The sequence below is a fragment of the Neophocaena asiaeorientalis genome, unplaced genomic scaffold (genome assembly GCF_003031525.2).
Source record: "Neophocaena asiaeorientalis asiaeorientalis breed wild unplaced genomic scaffold, Neophocaena_asiaeorientalis_V1.1 scaffold2579, whole genome shotgun sequence".
Taxonomy (NCBI): domain Eukaryota; kingdom Metazoa; phylum Chordata; class Mammalia; order Artiodactyla; family Phocoenidae; genus Neophocaena; species Neophocaena asiaeorientalis.
In genome coordinates, this window is record NW_020173360.1 from 68,843 (window position 1) to 81,206 (window position 12,364).

A 12,364-nucleotide genomic window follows, 5' to 3' on the forward strand; every position below is an offset into this window, starting at 1 on the left:
GACAAGGGCTCCTTCCTGAAGCTCCGCCCCCTCGCGCTGACTCCGCCCCGTGCGCCTGCGCAAACAGGCCCCGCTGAGGCCGACGGGGTGCGTGGTGGCTTCCCGCGGAACCGGCCTGGCTGGGCGTTCTCCAAGACTCCCTTGGCCGCAGAGAAACTGAGGCTCCCTCCCAAAGCCCTGGCCCTTCGCAAACTGTGTGACGCGATTTTAACTTCCTTTTTCTGTTTTCCTGCAAGTTTTTGACAGTGCCCTTATACGACTTTTTTTTTTTTTTTTTGCGGTACGCGGGCCTCTCAGTGCTGTGGCCTCTCCCGTTGCGGAGCACAGGCTCCGGACGCGCAGGCTCAGCGGCCATGGCTCACGGGCCCAGCCGCTCCGCGGCACGTGGGATCTTCCCGGACCGGGGCACGAACCCGTGTCCCCTGCATCGGCAGGTGGACTCTCAGCCGCTGCGCTACCAGTGAAGCCCTTATACGACATTTTTAATCAAAAATAAGTTTTTAAACTGACGTGAAATTTCCGATGGTGATAGTCCTGTTAGTTTTCTATTTTCCTACTTTGTAATCATAAGGAAGGGCAAAAAGCTGAACTGGATCACCGAAGCCTGTTGGATCTCCCCGAAAATAAATCCTAAATCACCCCACTTCTCTCCACACAGTAGAATCAGTTCTTAATTTTTGATATAAATCACATCATATCATGTCCTTGCTTAAAATCCTGAAACAGTTTCCCATTGCCTTTGGAATCAAAACCAAACTCCTTCCTGTGTGACCTGGCTCCCGGCTCCTCCACTCTCTGCCCCCACCTGCCCACTTCCTCACTCTGTGCAGCCTCTAGGGTCTTTCTTTTCTCTGCTCCTGACCAAGGGTGGCCTGCCCCCGTCCCCCTTTGCACTTACTCTTCCTCTTTGGAAGACTCTGTCCCCAGACTCCCGTGGCTGGCTCCTTCTTGTCGTTAAGATGTTAAGATCTTCGCTCCAGTGTCACCTCTGAGAGGCCTTCGGGATCACCAATCTAACATACTACCTCCAGGCACCCTTCATCACATTTGCCCATTTCAGTCCGTTGCCTTTCTAATAATCTGAAATCGTAACTTTGTTTTGTTCACTTCTGTTGATGTACTGTCTCTGGTACCCTTTCACTGCAGTTTATGCAGTAGGTGCTTTGCTGCTTGTCGGATGAAACAGTGTCTTTAAACAAGTACAAAACTCAGTGTCTTGGGCCTAGCAATGCCACATGTAGGAAGTTACTTCACAAATATGAAACAACATATTTATAAAATTACTCACTGTAATATAACTGGTAATAGAAAACTATTGGACACAACGCACATATCCATCAGCAGGGAACTGGTGAAATCAATTGTGGTTCATTCATACAATAGGCCTTTTTTCTGTTTGTTTTGTTTCTAATTTAATTTTATTTATTTATTTTTAACATCTTTATTGGAGTATAATTGCTTTACAATGGTGTGTTAGTTTCTGCTTTATAACAAAGTGAATCAGTTATACATATACATATGTTCCCATATCTCTTCCCTCTTGCGTCTCCCTCCCTCCCACCCTCCCTGTCCCACCCCTCTAGGTGGTCACAAAGCACCGGTCTGACCTCCCTGTGCCATGCGGCTGCTTCCCACTAGCTATCTATTTTACGTTTGGTAGTGTATATATGTCCACGCCACTCTCTCGCTTTGTCACAGCTTACCCTTCCCCCTCCCCGTATCCTCAAGTCCATTCTCTAGTAGGTCTGTGTCTTTATTCCCGTCTTAACCCTAGGTCTTCACACAATAGTCCTAAGCAGCAGTAAAAAGAATGAAAATCTCTAATGAAAAATGAAATGATTTCCAGGATATATTGTTATATGAAAATATGTAAAAAGCAGGGTGCAAATGACAACTGCACACACGCTCACAGACACACATGCTTATTGGGGAAAAAAAATATAAGGAGGATGGAAAACCCTGAAACTAGTGAAAATTATCACCTATAGGGGGTTGAGATGGGTATGAGATTTCTTGTAATATATCCTTTTGTATAGCTTTGACTTTGAACCATGCAAATATTTTATATGTTCAAAAATACATTTGAGGGACTTCTCTGGTGGTCCAGTGGTTAAGACTCTGCGCTCCCAGCCAAAATTGAATATAAACAAAAAAAAATAAGCCTAACTGCATATCCAGTTGATAACAGAACCACACAGAGAAAATAAGTCAGGTACCTTCCAAATTCAGCCCTCTGACTGTGCTCCCTTCATGGGATATATTCTAAGGACAGAAAGACTCCGCTTTATTCCCAGTATGTATGTTGTTGGCAATGATGGTGTCGAGGTGATTGTGGAGCCTAAGGTAGACTGTATCTGGTAGAGGACATGAGTAAATATATCCATACATGGATGTTGACAGGAGCATCGCTGTGGAATGAGGGAAAAGAACTGTACTGCCAGATTGGAATTGGAGACTGCGGTATGAACTCTTAAAAAATAGATTTCCTACTTTTGTCCAGTGAAAGAGTCTAGAAGCAGTGAAACTCCAGTAGCAATGAACACACCCTGTACCCAGACCTTGGTTTCTCAATACCATTCTCCACTAAAAGGAACCAGAGGTCCTTGGAGAGGTGGAAGATTCTAGGTATGGGGCAGGAAAAAATACAAGATGAGCCTGGAGCACCTTGTGGTGCCAGAAAGTAAGGACATGCTTGAAAAGCAGAAGGAAGAGGCATGTCAAAAGGACATGGGAGCCAACCAGAAAGAACCAAAGCTAGAATATCTGAGCATCCAAAAGGCTATTAAACCTTTTGGAGGAGGCACCAGGGAAGGTAGCATATGTGTATTCACTTTAAAATTCCATTGAGCTGTACATTGACGATTTATGCACATTGCTCTATGCATGCTATAGTCCAAAAAAAAAAACAAAACAATGCAGGGACTTCCCTGGTGGCGCAGTGGTTAAGAATCCGCCTGCCAACGCAGGGGACACGGGTTTGAGCCCTGGTCCGGGAAGATCCCACATGCTGCGGAGCAACTAAGCCTGTGTGCCACAACTACTGGGGCCGCACATTGCAACTACTGAAGCCCACGCGCCTAGAGCCTGTGCTCCGCAACAAGAGAAGCCACCGCGGTGAGAAGGCCGCGCACCGCAGTGAAGAGCAGCCACCACTCGCCACAACTGGAGAAAGCCCGCGCGCAGCAACGAAGACCCAACGCAGCCAAAAATAAATAAATCAATAAATTTATTTATTTAAAAAACAAAGAAACGATGCGTCCACCATGACAATTGTGGAAAGGGAAAGCTCTTTATAGAGAAATGCCAACTAAAAATTGTAGAAAGAAGGAAAGCATGAGAAAACCACCATTTTGCAGCCACCAATGCAATTCATCCAGCTGGGGATCATCCTTGGATGGTAAAACCATTAGATAAAGCTTGCTGGGGAAAAGATAGCCACTGGGTCTCAAGGTGTCACCCAGATTACTTGTGCACTGGGGAGGGAAAATGCAACTTTACAAGGGAGTCACAGCCCAGAGCTGTGGCCTGAAGCTCAGAGACAGGGCTGGGATGAGCCACAGACACGGGTGCAAAACACAGAAATGGTGATGAAGGTGGACAGGCTCCCCAGGGAGTGACATGGAGAAGGGGTCTGGGGACAGAGTCTCGGGGCCCCCCGACAGTAAGAGATGGGGGTGTGGGGGGAGAACCAGCAAAGGAGCCAGAGGAGTGAGCCACCAAGTGGAAGGAAAAGCAGAGAGGGCGGCAGCAGAGGTGGCCAGGGGCAGGTCCCCAGGAACTAGGGGAGGCTGCTCTGGCTGGGCCCTGGAGGGGGACAGGGGCGACTGTCTCTCCTGCAGGCTTTTCAAGGCCCGGAGGGCTGAGGCTGCCATGGCTGTCGCGTCTGCTGCTGGCAGGGCCTGGCACGGCTGAACAGCTCCTGTCCCACCTACTGGAGCTGGTGAGGCCCGGTCTCATCCAGGTCTGTGGGGAAAGCCTGCAAGGCGCCAGCAAATTGTGGGCACGGCTGATCTGTCACCTGGGTGCTTCCAACTCCATGAGCCCCACCCCCAAAGAAACGCTGCTTTCCTCTGAGTCTGCCCCTCCTCCTGTGTGCCCGTGGGAAATGGCACCACAGGCATCTCATTCCAGGTGCCACAGCCCATTTCTGTCTGCGAGGCCACTTCAGCTGGGCCCTTCACTCATCCTGCCGTCTCCTAGCGGCACTGTGGTCACCACAGGGCTGTGAGCTGCACCCCACAGCCCTGGGGATCAGCGACTGGCTCGAGGTCCCTCCGTGAGGAGCGGACAGCGGGTCTCGGGGCCCCACAGCGGCCAGGGGCCAGGGGGTAACAGGTGGGTCAGCACCCACCTCCGGGGCGGACACTTGGCCCAAGGGGTACAGTGCCCACGATAGACATTCCGGCCCCTGTGGAAGAATCTCAGCATTCGGAGCCTGCGGTGTACATGGGGCCACCCCGAGAATCTAAGGGCAAAGGCGGGATGCAGCCTGCGGCCATTCTGTCTTCACGTGCGGTCGCCCGTCTCCTCTCACGATGGCATGGGCCTTCCCACCCGGGCCTCCCATCTCTCGGGCCGGCAGCATCTCCTCCCTCTCCATGTTCCCGCCCCGGCCCTGCCCCTCCACAGATACACCCGGCTGCGCAGACAAGCTTCCGGAAGCAGGGGTCCGCGGTCACCGTCACGGCCCCTTCCCCACGGCGCTGCCGACGACCTTCTTGCTACCGAGGCGAAAGGAGGCTCTGCCATGCCCTCCCTGTGCTGCTCGGCACCACTAGACAACTCCCCCCCACCACGTCTTCCTGGAGGGGCGTTCTTGGCCTCTGACACCGAGCTCTCCCTGCGGCCTCCACAGCGTCTCCAGTTGGTGAAGTCCCTCATGGCCCAGTCCTCTCCCCTCTTTTTACGCCACGCTCCCAGGGAAGCCGTCTCATCCGTCCTTACGGCATCTAGGCCATCGTGTCCACAGGCCGCTCCCGAACGTCATGGAAGGCTGCACGGGGCTGTGGAATCAGACCGGGTCCAGATCCCAGTCAGTTCTGTCAGCGAGGCGCCTACCATACACCGTGAAGACGCCACTCCTGTCTCCCTGTCCAGCCTGATCTACCCGCTGCCGACTTCCTGACCCCCCTGTCCAACTGCCCAGCAGATGGCTTTGTCACCCCCAAGCCGGGAGGCACTGGCACAAGGGACTCAACAACCGCCTCTAGGGTCTGTCTGCAGCATGCGTCTGCGTGTGTCACTCCCCTGCACTGCACCGGTCAGCCCTCCCCGAGGACCTGGCTTTCGCTGAGAATCTCCCTCTCCCGCCCAAGCCCACCCCACCCCCTGCCAAAATGATGGAGGCACCACCCGGTTCTGACCAGCGAAAGGACAGCGTTTATTTGCTGGGGGCGTCTGAGAAAGAAGCTACGCTACAGGTCGGGAAGGTGCTCCTTGCTGGCTGTGATCGAGGGATTTGGTGGAAGCTGCAGGCAACCATCTTCTGATCCTGAGGCAGAGGCCTGGGATGAAGCAGACGCTGCAGAGTGCAGAGGGGAGGTAGGAAGAAACTGGGTATTTGGTGAAACTGTTTATCTGCTGCCAATACCCCTGGACTTCTCAGTTTCGTAAACCAACACATTTCTTTTATTGCTTAAACCAACTTCCTCTACGGTTAAATCAATTACTGGAAACCAAAAGCCGCCCAGCTAATACAGTTCCTTTCAGATCAAAGTCTCACATTCACCTCTAGTGCGACTGGAAGTGTCAGTATAAACCTTCCTTACGGAAGCGAAATGAGAGTGCAGGCAAGTCTGTCACACGGGCCCTGCTGCGGGGCGGGGCCAGGGCCTTCCATCTGTTCTTCAAAGCCTTTGCCCGTCAGGCCTCTGCCCCGTCCTCCCAGCCCGGGGACCCGGCGCTTACCCCACGAGGCCCAGGCAGGAGGGCGGCCCAGGCGCCCGCCTCCAAGGAGCAGGTGCCTCGATGATCTCTAGGGCCCACCCGCCAGCGGCTTCTGCCCCTCCCTGGCCCCCCAAGGTTCCTTGTCAGGCAGTGAGTGGTGCGCACAGTGAAAGTCCCTGTACACACGCGGCAGGGGAAGGGTCTACTTTCAGGCTGTGGGTGAGCGCAGGGTGTAGGGGCCTGGCTGAGTAACCTCGAGCCCATCACCTGTCATCTCTAAGGGTCGAGGACCGCCCGTGTCCAGGAGGAGACAAGCAGAGGGGGTGCCCAGACAAAAGCTGTGACACTAAGGGCCAGGGCACCCCATCTCTGGGCCACGCTTGGCCATCACTCAGCTTTTGGCCTCACTTTGTATCTGGGACACAAGGGGGAGGATGGCTGCAGACTCCCGACCCCGGGGGGGCTGGGGGTAAAGGAAACTGACTGAGGTCTAAGGAGTGGCCCTCACTGTGCAGAGTCAATGGCTGGGGACCAACATGGCACAGGGACTTGCCTAAGGTAACACTCCAGAGCTGGGTGACGTCCCAGACCCCCCAACACGCTCTCCCTTCATCGAGTGCACACTGGTGGCGGCAGCTTGAGGGGGCCCAAGGCTGGCTATCACTTGACCTGCCAGTGTCAGACCTGCCAGAGGCGAGGTGACACGACTGGGCAGCAGGGGCCAGCTGCTTCCCCTTTCAGGCCTGGAAAGGTATTGCTCGAGGGTTTATCCTCCGTGGGCTGAACACGGAATGCCAAAGCCCACCCCTCAGAACCCTCCTAAACAACCCTCTCACCCTGAGGCACTTCTAGAAGCTGGCTGGACTCAGATTGTGGCTCTCCCACTTCAGCACTAGCGCCAAACGTGGGAGCAAACCCAGGTCAAGAGCCGGATACAGGTACCCGCGTACCCGCCAGCTAGTATTATGAGCCGAACTGCAACATGAGAACACATTTAATGCTACATGCAGCTTGTGGCCTGGCCCGGCTCCTCCCCACACTCCGAGAATCCTACTTGGAGAACCCCTTCTCCATAGCTTCAGTCACTTCAGGGTGCAGGAAGCGGCCAGCCAAGCGTTCGATGTCGTCCAGCGTCAGGCGGCTCAGGGACCTCTCATAATCCTGAGGAGAGAAGGCCAGGAGGATTCAGCGGCGCGGGTCGGGGGGACGCTGGGATAGGGGCAGGGGCTGCGAGCGGCTGGGTGGGACGTGGAAGTCCCGGGCGACCCTGCTCACCCTCTGGAGTTGGTCCAGGACTCTGCTGGCATCTGCGGCGCTGAAGTGACGGGCCAAGACTTTGGAGATTAGAGGCCAGGTGGCCGGGGGTGGGGGCGGGGCCTCGGCCACTGTCCGCGCGCTGCTTTCTTCCAGTAACACCTTCTCCAGAGGTTTGACCACTAGGTTGAGCTTGGAATTGGGCCCAATGCTGTAATCGGAGAGTCTTTTCCCATCTGCCCGAGAGAGATTGATGGAGCTGTGGCCCACGGTGGTGGGAAAGGCCTCGGGGAGGCCAGGCGGAGCGCCGCGGCGTCCGGCTGAGGATGCAGCCTCCCCGGGGGTCAAGTGGCCAGAGCCCCCTCCACTCCACTGCTGCCCGGGGTCGGCCCGGACGCCCCGTCCCCTGACTTCCCGCGGGGCTCCCCGGGCGTCTCCTCTCCCCGGTTACCTGCCAGGGCCTTGCCCTTGAACAGCAGCCGCTGCTGGCGGACGGGGACGTTCAGCCTCTCGGAGACCAGATGTTTCAGCGTGGACACCAGCTCGTCCTCCGACACCTGGCCGGGCCGAGGGTGAGAGGCAGGCGGTGAGGCCGCAGCCCCCGCGGAGGGCGGCTCTCCTGGCTTCCCCTGAGCGGCCAGCCCGCCCGGTTCGTCCCCGCCCTCGGCCCGGCCCTGCGCCCAGGGGCCAACCGCGTGAGCCGGCACGGCGGCGGGGACCGGCGGCGCTACCTGCAGGTTGCACTCGCGGCCCTGGAGCGCCTTCACTGTTAGCTGCATGGCGGCCGCAGCGGCGTCCACTCCGGCCGGCGCGAAGCCCTACAGCCCCCCGCCGCGCGCCGCCGCCCCGGGCGCGCGCCAGAACCAGCTGCCGCTGCCGGAAGTCGCGCGAGGGGCGCGCCCGGCGTCGCGGCCCCGCCCCCCGTGTCGCGTTCCCCAGCAACCCCGCAACACCCTCCCCCCGCACCCCGGAGCACGGGGACCGGCCCGGATCCGGGCCCCGCGGCGACTGAGCCGGGAAGCCCGCGGGGATGAGAAGGGGCAGAGGAACTAGTCGGGCCCGGTCGGCGGAGTCGGGGAGCTGGGACTCGGGGGAGAAGGCGGGCCAGGGGTTCGCTCGCCCCCGCTCACTGCCCGAGGGCGGAACAGGTCGGCGCCGAGGCCGATTCCCTGCCTCTCAGGAGTCCGCTGATGACCCGGCCCTGCAGAGCTCGCCCCGCGGCCCTCGTGCTGCCTCCTTTCTAGTCGGCCTATGGAAAATCAGCTGAGCTTGGGAGCGGGCGGGGGAGCCAGTCCTCCGCTCTCATCTTCCCACCGCTCCTTCTGGAACAGAGAGACCCAACTCTCAGAGGGGATGCATGGGGAAGGAGGGCTGAGAGAGAAAGTCTGGGCAGAGGTCACCGTGTCACCCAAGCCAGCCCTCCACCCTGGCCCACACTCACCCAGCCACACCCTCCGCCCCCTCACCCCCCCCCACCGGTCCGCAGGCCTCAGAGGGCAAAGACTGGAAGGGACCCAAGCTTGCTTCTCTCTTTTATTGAAATATATTTTCTAGGCAGTGCCCACCTCCTGAACTCAGCATGGCCTCTTTGGCACTGAAAGCTGGAGAATAAAAAACGAGTAGAAAAAATAAGCCTGGATTTTTCTGAGTGCACAGAGTGCATGAGAACCAAAGGCCTTTGGTACACAGAACTGTGGGGGCCGCGGGTGGAGGCTGGGGGCTAGGGGTGGCGAAAGCTTGACCCGGGGGGCCTCAGGGAACTGCACACACACTGCTATAGATGAAGTGGCCAGTGACTAAGGCCAGCATCTCTGAGGTGCCACTCAGTGCCACAAGGAAGGGGGCCTGGGAGGCATAGTCAGCCTGAAGGCGGCGGAGGGACAGCTGCAGCATGGCCAAGGCCAGCAGGCTGTTCTGCACCCCGACCTCGATGCTGACAGTCCGACGCTGGGCCACTGGCAGCTTCAGGCACGTGGCCAGGCAGTAACCCACCAGGAGGCCGACCGGGGGCACTGTGAGGCCCACCAGCACAATGGGCAGCCTGACGCCCGCCAGGATGAAGACCCCCATGTGGCAGGCCAGGAAGAGGCCGCCCAGGAGCAGCACGAAGCTGAAGGGCTTGATGACCTGCAGCAGCAGCTGCGAGAACCTGGGGAGCTTCGACCTGATCAGCACGCCCGCTGCTATGGGGATGGCGATGAACAGCAGGGTCCCCAGGATCTTGGAAATGGGCACGTGGAGTGTTTCGTGGCTGCTGAGCAGGCGGCTGTAGATGGCCGAGGACAGCGGCAGGAAGCCGGTGGCAGCCACCGTTGAGATGAAGGTCATGGAGATGGCCAGGGTGACATCCCCCCCAAGGAGGAGGCTGAAGAGGTAGCTCCCCCCGCCGCCGGGCGACGAGCAAGTGATGATGAGGCCCAGAGCCAGGGCCTTGGGCAGCATGAAGACCTTAGCCATCAGGAAAGCATAGAAGGGCATAACCAGAAACTGGCCCAGGAGGCCCAGCAGCATGGGCTGGGGGCTCTGCAGGAGCCCCTTCAGAACTTCGAGCTCTACTTTGCACCCAAATGAACACTTGTTGACAAAGATAAGAGGCAGGAGCAGGTAGAGTACTGGGTTCTCTGAGAAGTGGGCCAAGTCAGTGCCAAGGGCGGCAGGGTCTTCAGCACGTGAGACCTTGATGCAGAAATCTCTCCGCTCCTCAACCAGCGTGGGTGGGGCCTCACAGGGGTCCAGGAGCTGGAGGTGGAGTGGCGCTAGCCCAGGCAGGCCCGAGTGGATGCTCACCACGAAGCCGCCCCCACCAGCCCAGGCTATGGCACTCACGTTCTTGATGGTCAGCAGCTCTGTGTCCAGGGAGGTGACCCTCAGCACGGGGCTGGGCCCCGTCCCGTTGCCCTGGCCCGGGTACTGGCTTGAGACCACGATGATGCCCTCGCTCTCCTCTGGGAACTCAAACTCCGTCACGGAGCCATCCCCAATGCTCAGGTAGCGGCGCCCTGTCAGGGGCACGGTACGGCCCACAGCCGCGCTGAGACTGGCGCTGGCTGTGCCCCGTGCCCCACAGAGCAGGCTGAGAAGCAGCAGGCTGGCCCTGAGCATGCCTCGGGGGCCCGTGCAGACACTGCCACCCCCCAGGCCCAGCCACCTTCTAAACACCATGGCTCCTCCCAAAAGGTGGGGAGCCCGGGCCCCCTGCGGCTTAGGAGAGCAGCTCTGCGGGTGCCGTCGGGTTGTCCTGAGAAGGGTCCATGGGCAAGGCCTGGCCCTGTGCTGCCTTCCTTGATGGCAGAGCTCTTCCTGAGGAGAGAAGGGACACAGAGAGGTAGGTGGCTGGTGAAGGTGAGCAGCTGTGAGCCCAGGAGCGCAGGATCTGGAAGCCCACTGTTCGGAGACTTGGCAGCGCCCCTTGCCGCAAGCCTGGGGATGGAAACGGAAGGCCTAGCGTTGGCCCTTGAGTGCCATTCGGCTGCCCCCATCCCAGTCACAACTGCCTCAAGCTTCCCATCCCTCACCCAGAGGGGCCACCTACAGGTCGGAGTTCACCTTCAGCCCGCTGATACGCGCTGATTTCCCTGGGTTTGCCCACCACAGTGACCATCTGGAGATGTCCCGATACCAGAGGATCTGGGAGAGCCACCCTCGGTCCTGTCACCACTAGCCTGTGCCCCACCTGCTTTGAGACGCAGCTGCAGCAGTACCACCACTGGGATGAAATCTCTGAAGGACTGCCCAGGGATGCCAAGGAAGCCAGCCCGCTGAGAGCAGGTTAGGGCATTTGAGTGTCATCTGCCAGGCAGAGAGCAGCCGGCAAAGGGTGGGGCAGTGGGTGGCCACCAGGCCAAAGGCCCCAGGGGCTGATGTTCACCATTGGCACGTGAACGGCGTTGCTGTGCATGGCCACCTGGCCTACCCTTCCTGCTGACAGGGGTGCGATGGGGGTTCTGGGAGGGCACAGGTCCCCTCTCCCCAGGGGAGCTGCCGGAAGAGGCAGCGGGAAGGGATCAGATAGGGCCACGTGTCCACCGGGGGTTCTCCTCCTTCTGTCAGAGCTCCCACTCCCCTGGCGGTCCCAGAATTTGAGCTCCTAGAGCCACTGTGCCAAAGTCCAGGGACTCCTCCCCTGCCCACACATGGCCCTAGCAGAGCCTGGAACTACCAGTGACAGGACGAGTGTTTCTAGTTCTAGGAGGGCAGGGCGCCTCAGGGGGAAAGGAGTACGTTTGTCTCCTTCCACTTCTCAGTTTGGGCAGCCAGCAGCCGATTGCCACATCACCTGCAGGAACTGGAGCAACCAGGATGAGGGCACAGTGATTTTTCATCATTACTGTTGACTGAGTCACATCCTACGCTGTCCCAATCTTGGAAGAGGCCCCTGCTTCTCTAGATCCTATCAGGGCTGGGTCCTGCCCCCTCCCCCCCCTCACCGATGCCGGGGGAGCAGGGGAAGTAGGTGGTGAAGTTCCGCTGTGCCACCCTGGGATGCCATGGCCTCTCCTGGCTTGGGGTTTGCGTCACTTACCCTGGAGGCCCTGATCCAGCCTTGAGTCCCACCACTGAAGAGGGAGGCAGGAAAACCAGAGGGAGTCACAGGGAAAGGATGAAGGTACCCGGTACTGAAGGCACCGGGTGCTGTGAGCCAGCTCAGAGGGAGAGGAGGCGAAGGGCTATCCACCCCGTCCTTCCAGTACCGCTGGCGGCTTTGAGTCACTGCGTGAGGGGTCTGGCCCGGATCCCCACTATTTCTGCTTGAGGTACCGTTAGAGTTTGGGCAGATGCGCCCCTAGGCAGGCGAGGGAACCCCGGGCCGGTGGCTTTTTCCACACGGGCCAAGCGTTCGGTGTCGGGGCAGTTGGCAGTGCTGACCCGGGTCTCCTCCCTACCTGGGAGTCCAGAAGTTGTCGGATGGGGCACAATCAGAGCTCGGGCAGGAATCAGGGAGGGAGGGGAGGAGGAGCGCGCCGCCGCCGGGTTCGCGCTGCAGCCCCGCAGCCTGCAGGCCGGCGACCCGCCCGGGCAGTCCCGGGGCCTCTCACGCCACTCCCGGTCCCCACGGCCGCGCCAGGCCTCACGAACGCGCGGTGGTGGCCCTTCCCCGGCCGGGGCCAGAAGCCGCCTTCCAACCGCCCTTCCCAGACCGAGGCTCTCACCTGCCTCCGCGGCCCCGAAGCTCGGCGCCGGTGCCAGGCCCTGCCGGGCGGGCGGACGCCAGCGAGCTCGGCCC

At 58.8% G+C, this 12,364-nt stretch overlaps 2 protein-coding genes across 5 annotated transcripts; both read right to left on the reverse strand.

Moving 5' to 3' along the window:
- Window positions 1-5,367: 5,367 nt before the first annotated feature.
- UBL4A (ubiquitin like 4A) lies at window positions 5,368-8,011 on the reverse strand. Of its 2 annotated transcripts, XM_024746195.1 has the most exons (5): window positions 7,872-8,011; window positions 7,592-7,697; window positions 7,162-7,376; window positions 6,941-7,047; window positions 5,368-5,521 (listed from the first exon to the last, which is right to left on the reverse strand). In XM_024746195.1, the coding sequence occupies exons 1-5, from the start codon at window positions 7,917-7,919 to the stop codon at window positions 5,410-5,412; spliced, it is 588 nt and encodes a 195-aa protein (XP_024601963.1). In that variant the 5' UTR covers window positions 7,920-8,011; the 3' UTR covers window positions 5,368-5,409. The 2 variants fall into 2 exon arrangements, with proteins under 2 accessions (XP_024601963.1, XP_024601964.1); XM_024746196.1 differs by lacking the exon at window positions 5,368-5,521 and having other exon boundaries at window positions 5,606-7,047.
- Window positions 8,012-8,653: 642 nt separating this feature from the next.
- Window positions 8,654-12,358, reverse strand: SLC10A3 (solute carrier family 10 member 3). Of its 3 annotated transcripts, none has more exons than XM_024746210.1 (2): window positions 12,291-12,358; window positions 8,654-10,440 (listed from the first exon to the last, which is right to left on the reverse strand). In XM_024746210.1, exon 2 carries the CDS (start codon window positions 10,300-10,302, stop codon window positions 8,893-8,895), a length of 1,410 nt encoding a protein of 469 aa, XP_024601978.1. In that variant the 5' UTR covers window positions 10,303-10,440; window positions 12,291-12,358; the 3' UTR covers window positions 8,654-8,892. The 3 variants fall into 3 exon arrangements, with proteins under 3 accessions (XP_024601978.1, XP_024601977.1, XP_024601976.1); XM_024746209.1 differs by having other exon boundaries at window positions 8,654-10,560; window positions 12,291-12,347; XM_024746208.1 differs by lacking the exon at window positions 12,291-12,358 and having other exon boundaries at window positions 8,660-9,879; window positions 9,967-10,434.
- Between the last annotated feature and the right edge of the window lie 6 nt (window positions 12,359-12,364).

Coding starts and splice junctions, on each gene's coding strand:
- SLC10A3 (XM_024746210.1), bottom strand. CDS start 10,302: ATGGTGTTTAGAAGGTGGCTGGGCCTGGGGGGTGGCAGTGTCTGCACG.
- UBL4A (XM_024746195.1), bottom strand. CDS start 7,919: ATGCAGCTAACAGTGAAGGCGCTCCAGGGCCGCGAGTGCAACCTGCAG. Junction 7,698..7,871: donor GCCGCGAGTGCAACCTGCAG/GTAGCGCCGCCG, acceptor CGGCCCGGCCAG/GTGTCGGAGGACGAGCTGGT. Junction 5,522..6,940: donor ATGGAGAAGGGGTTCTCCAA/GTAGGATTCTCG, acceptor TGCACTCTGCAG/CGTCTGCTTCATCCCAGGCC.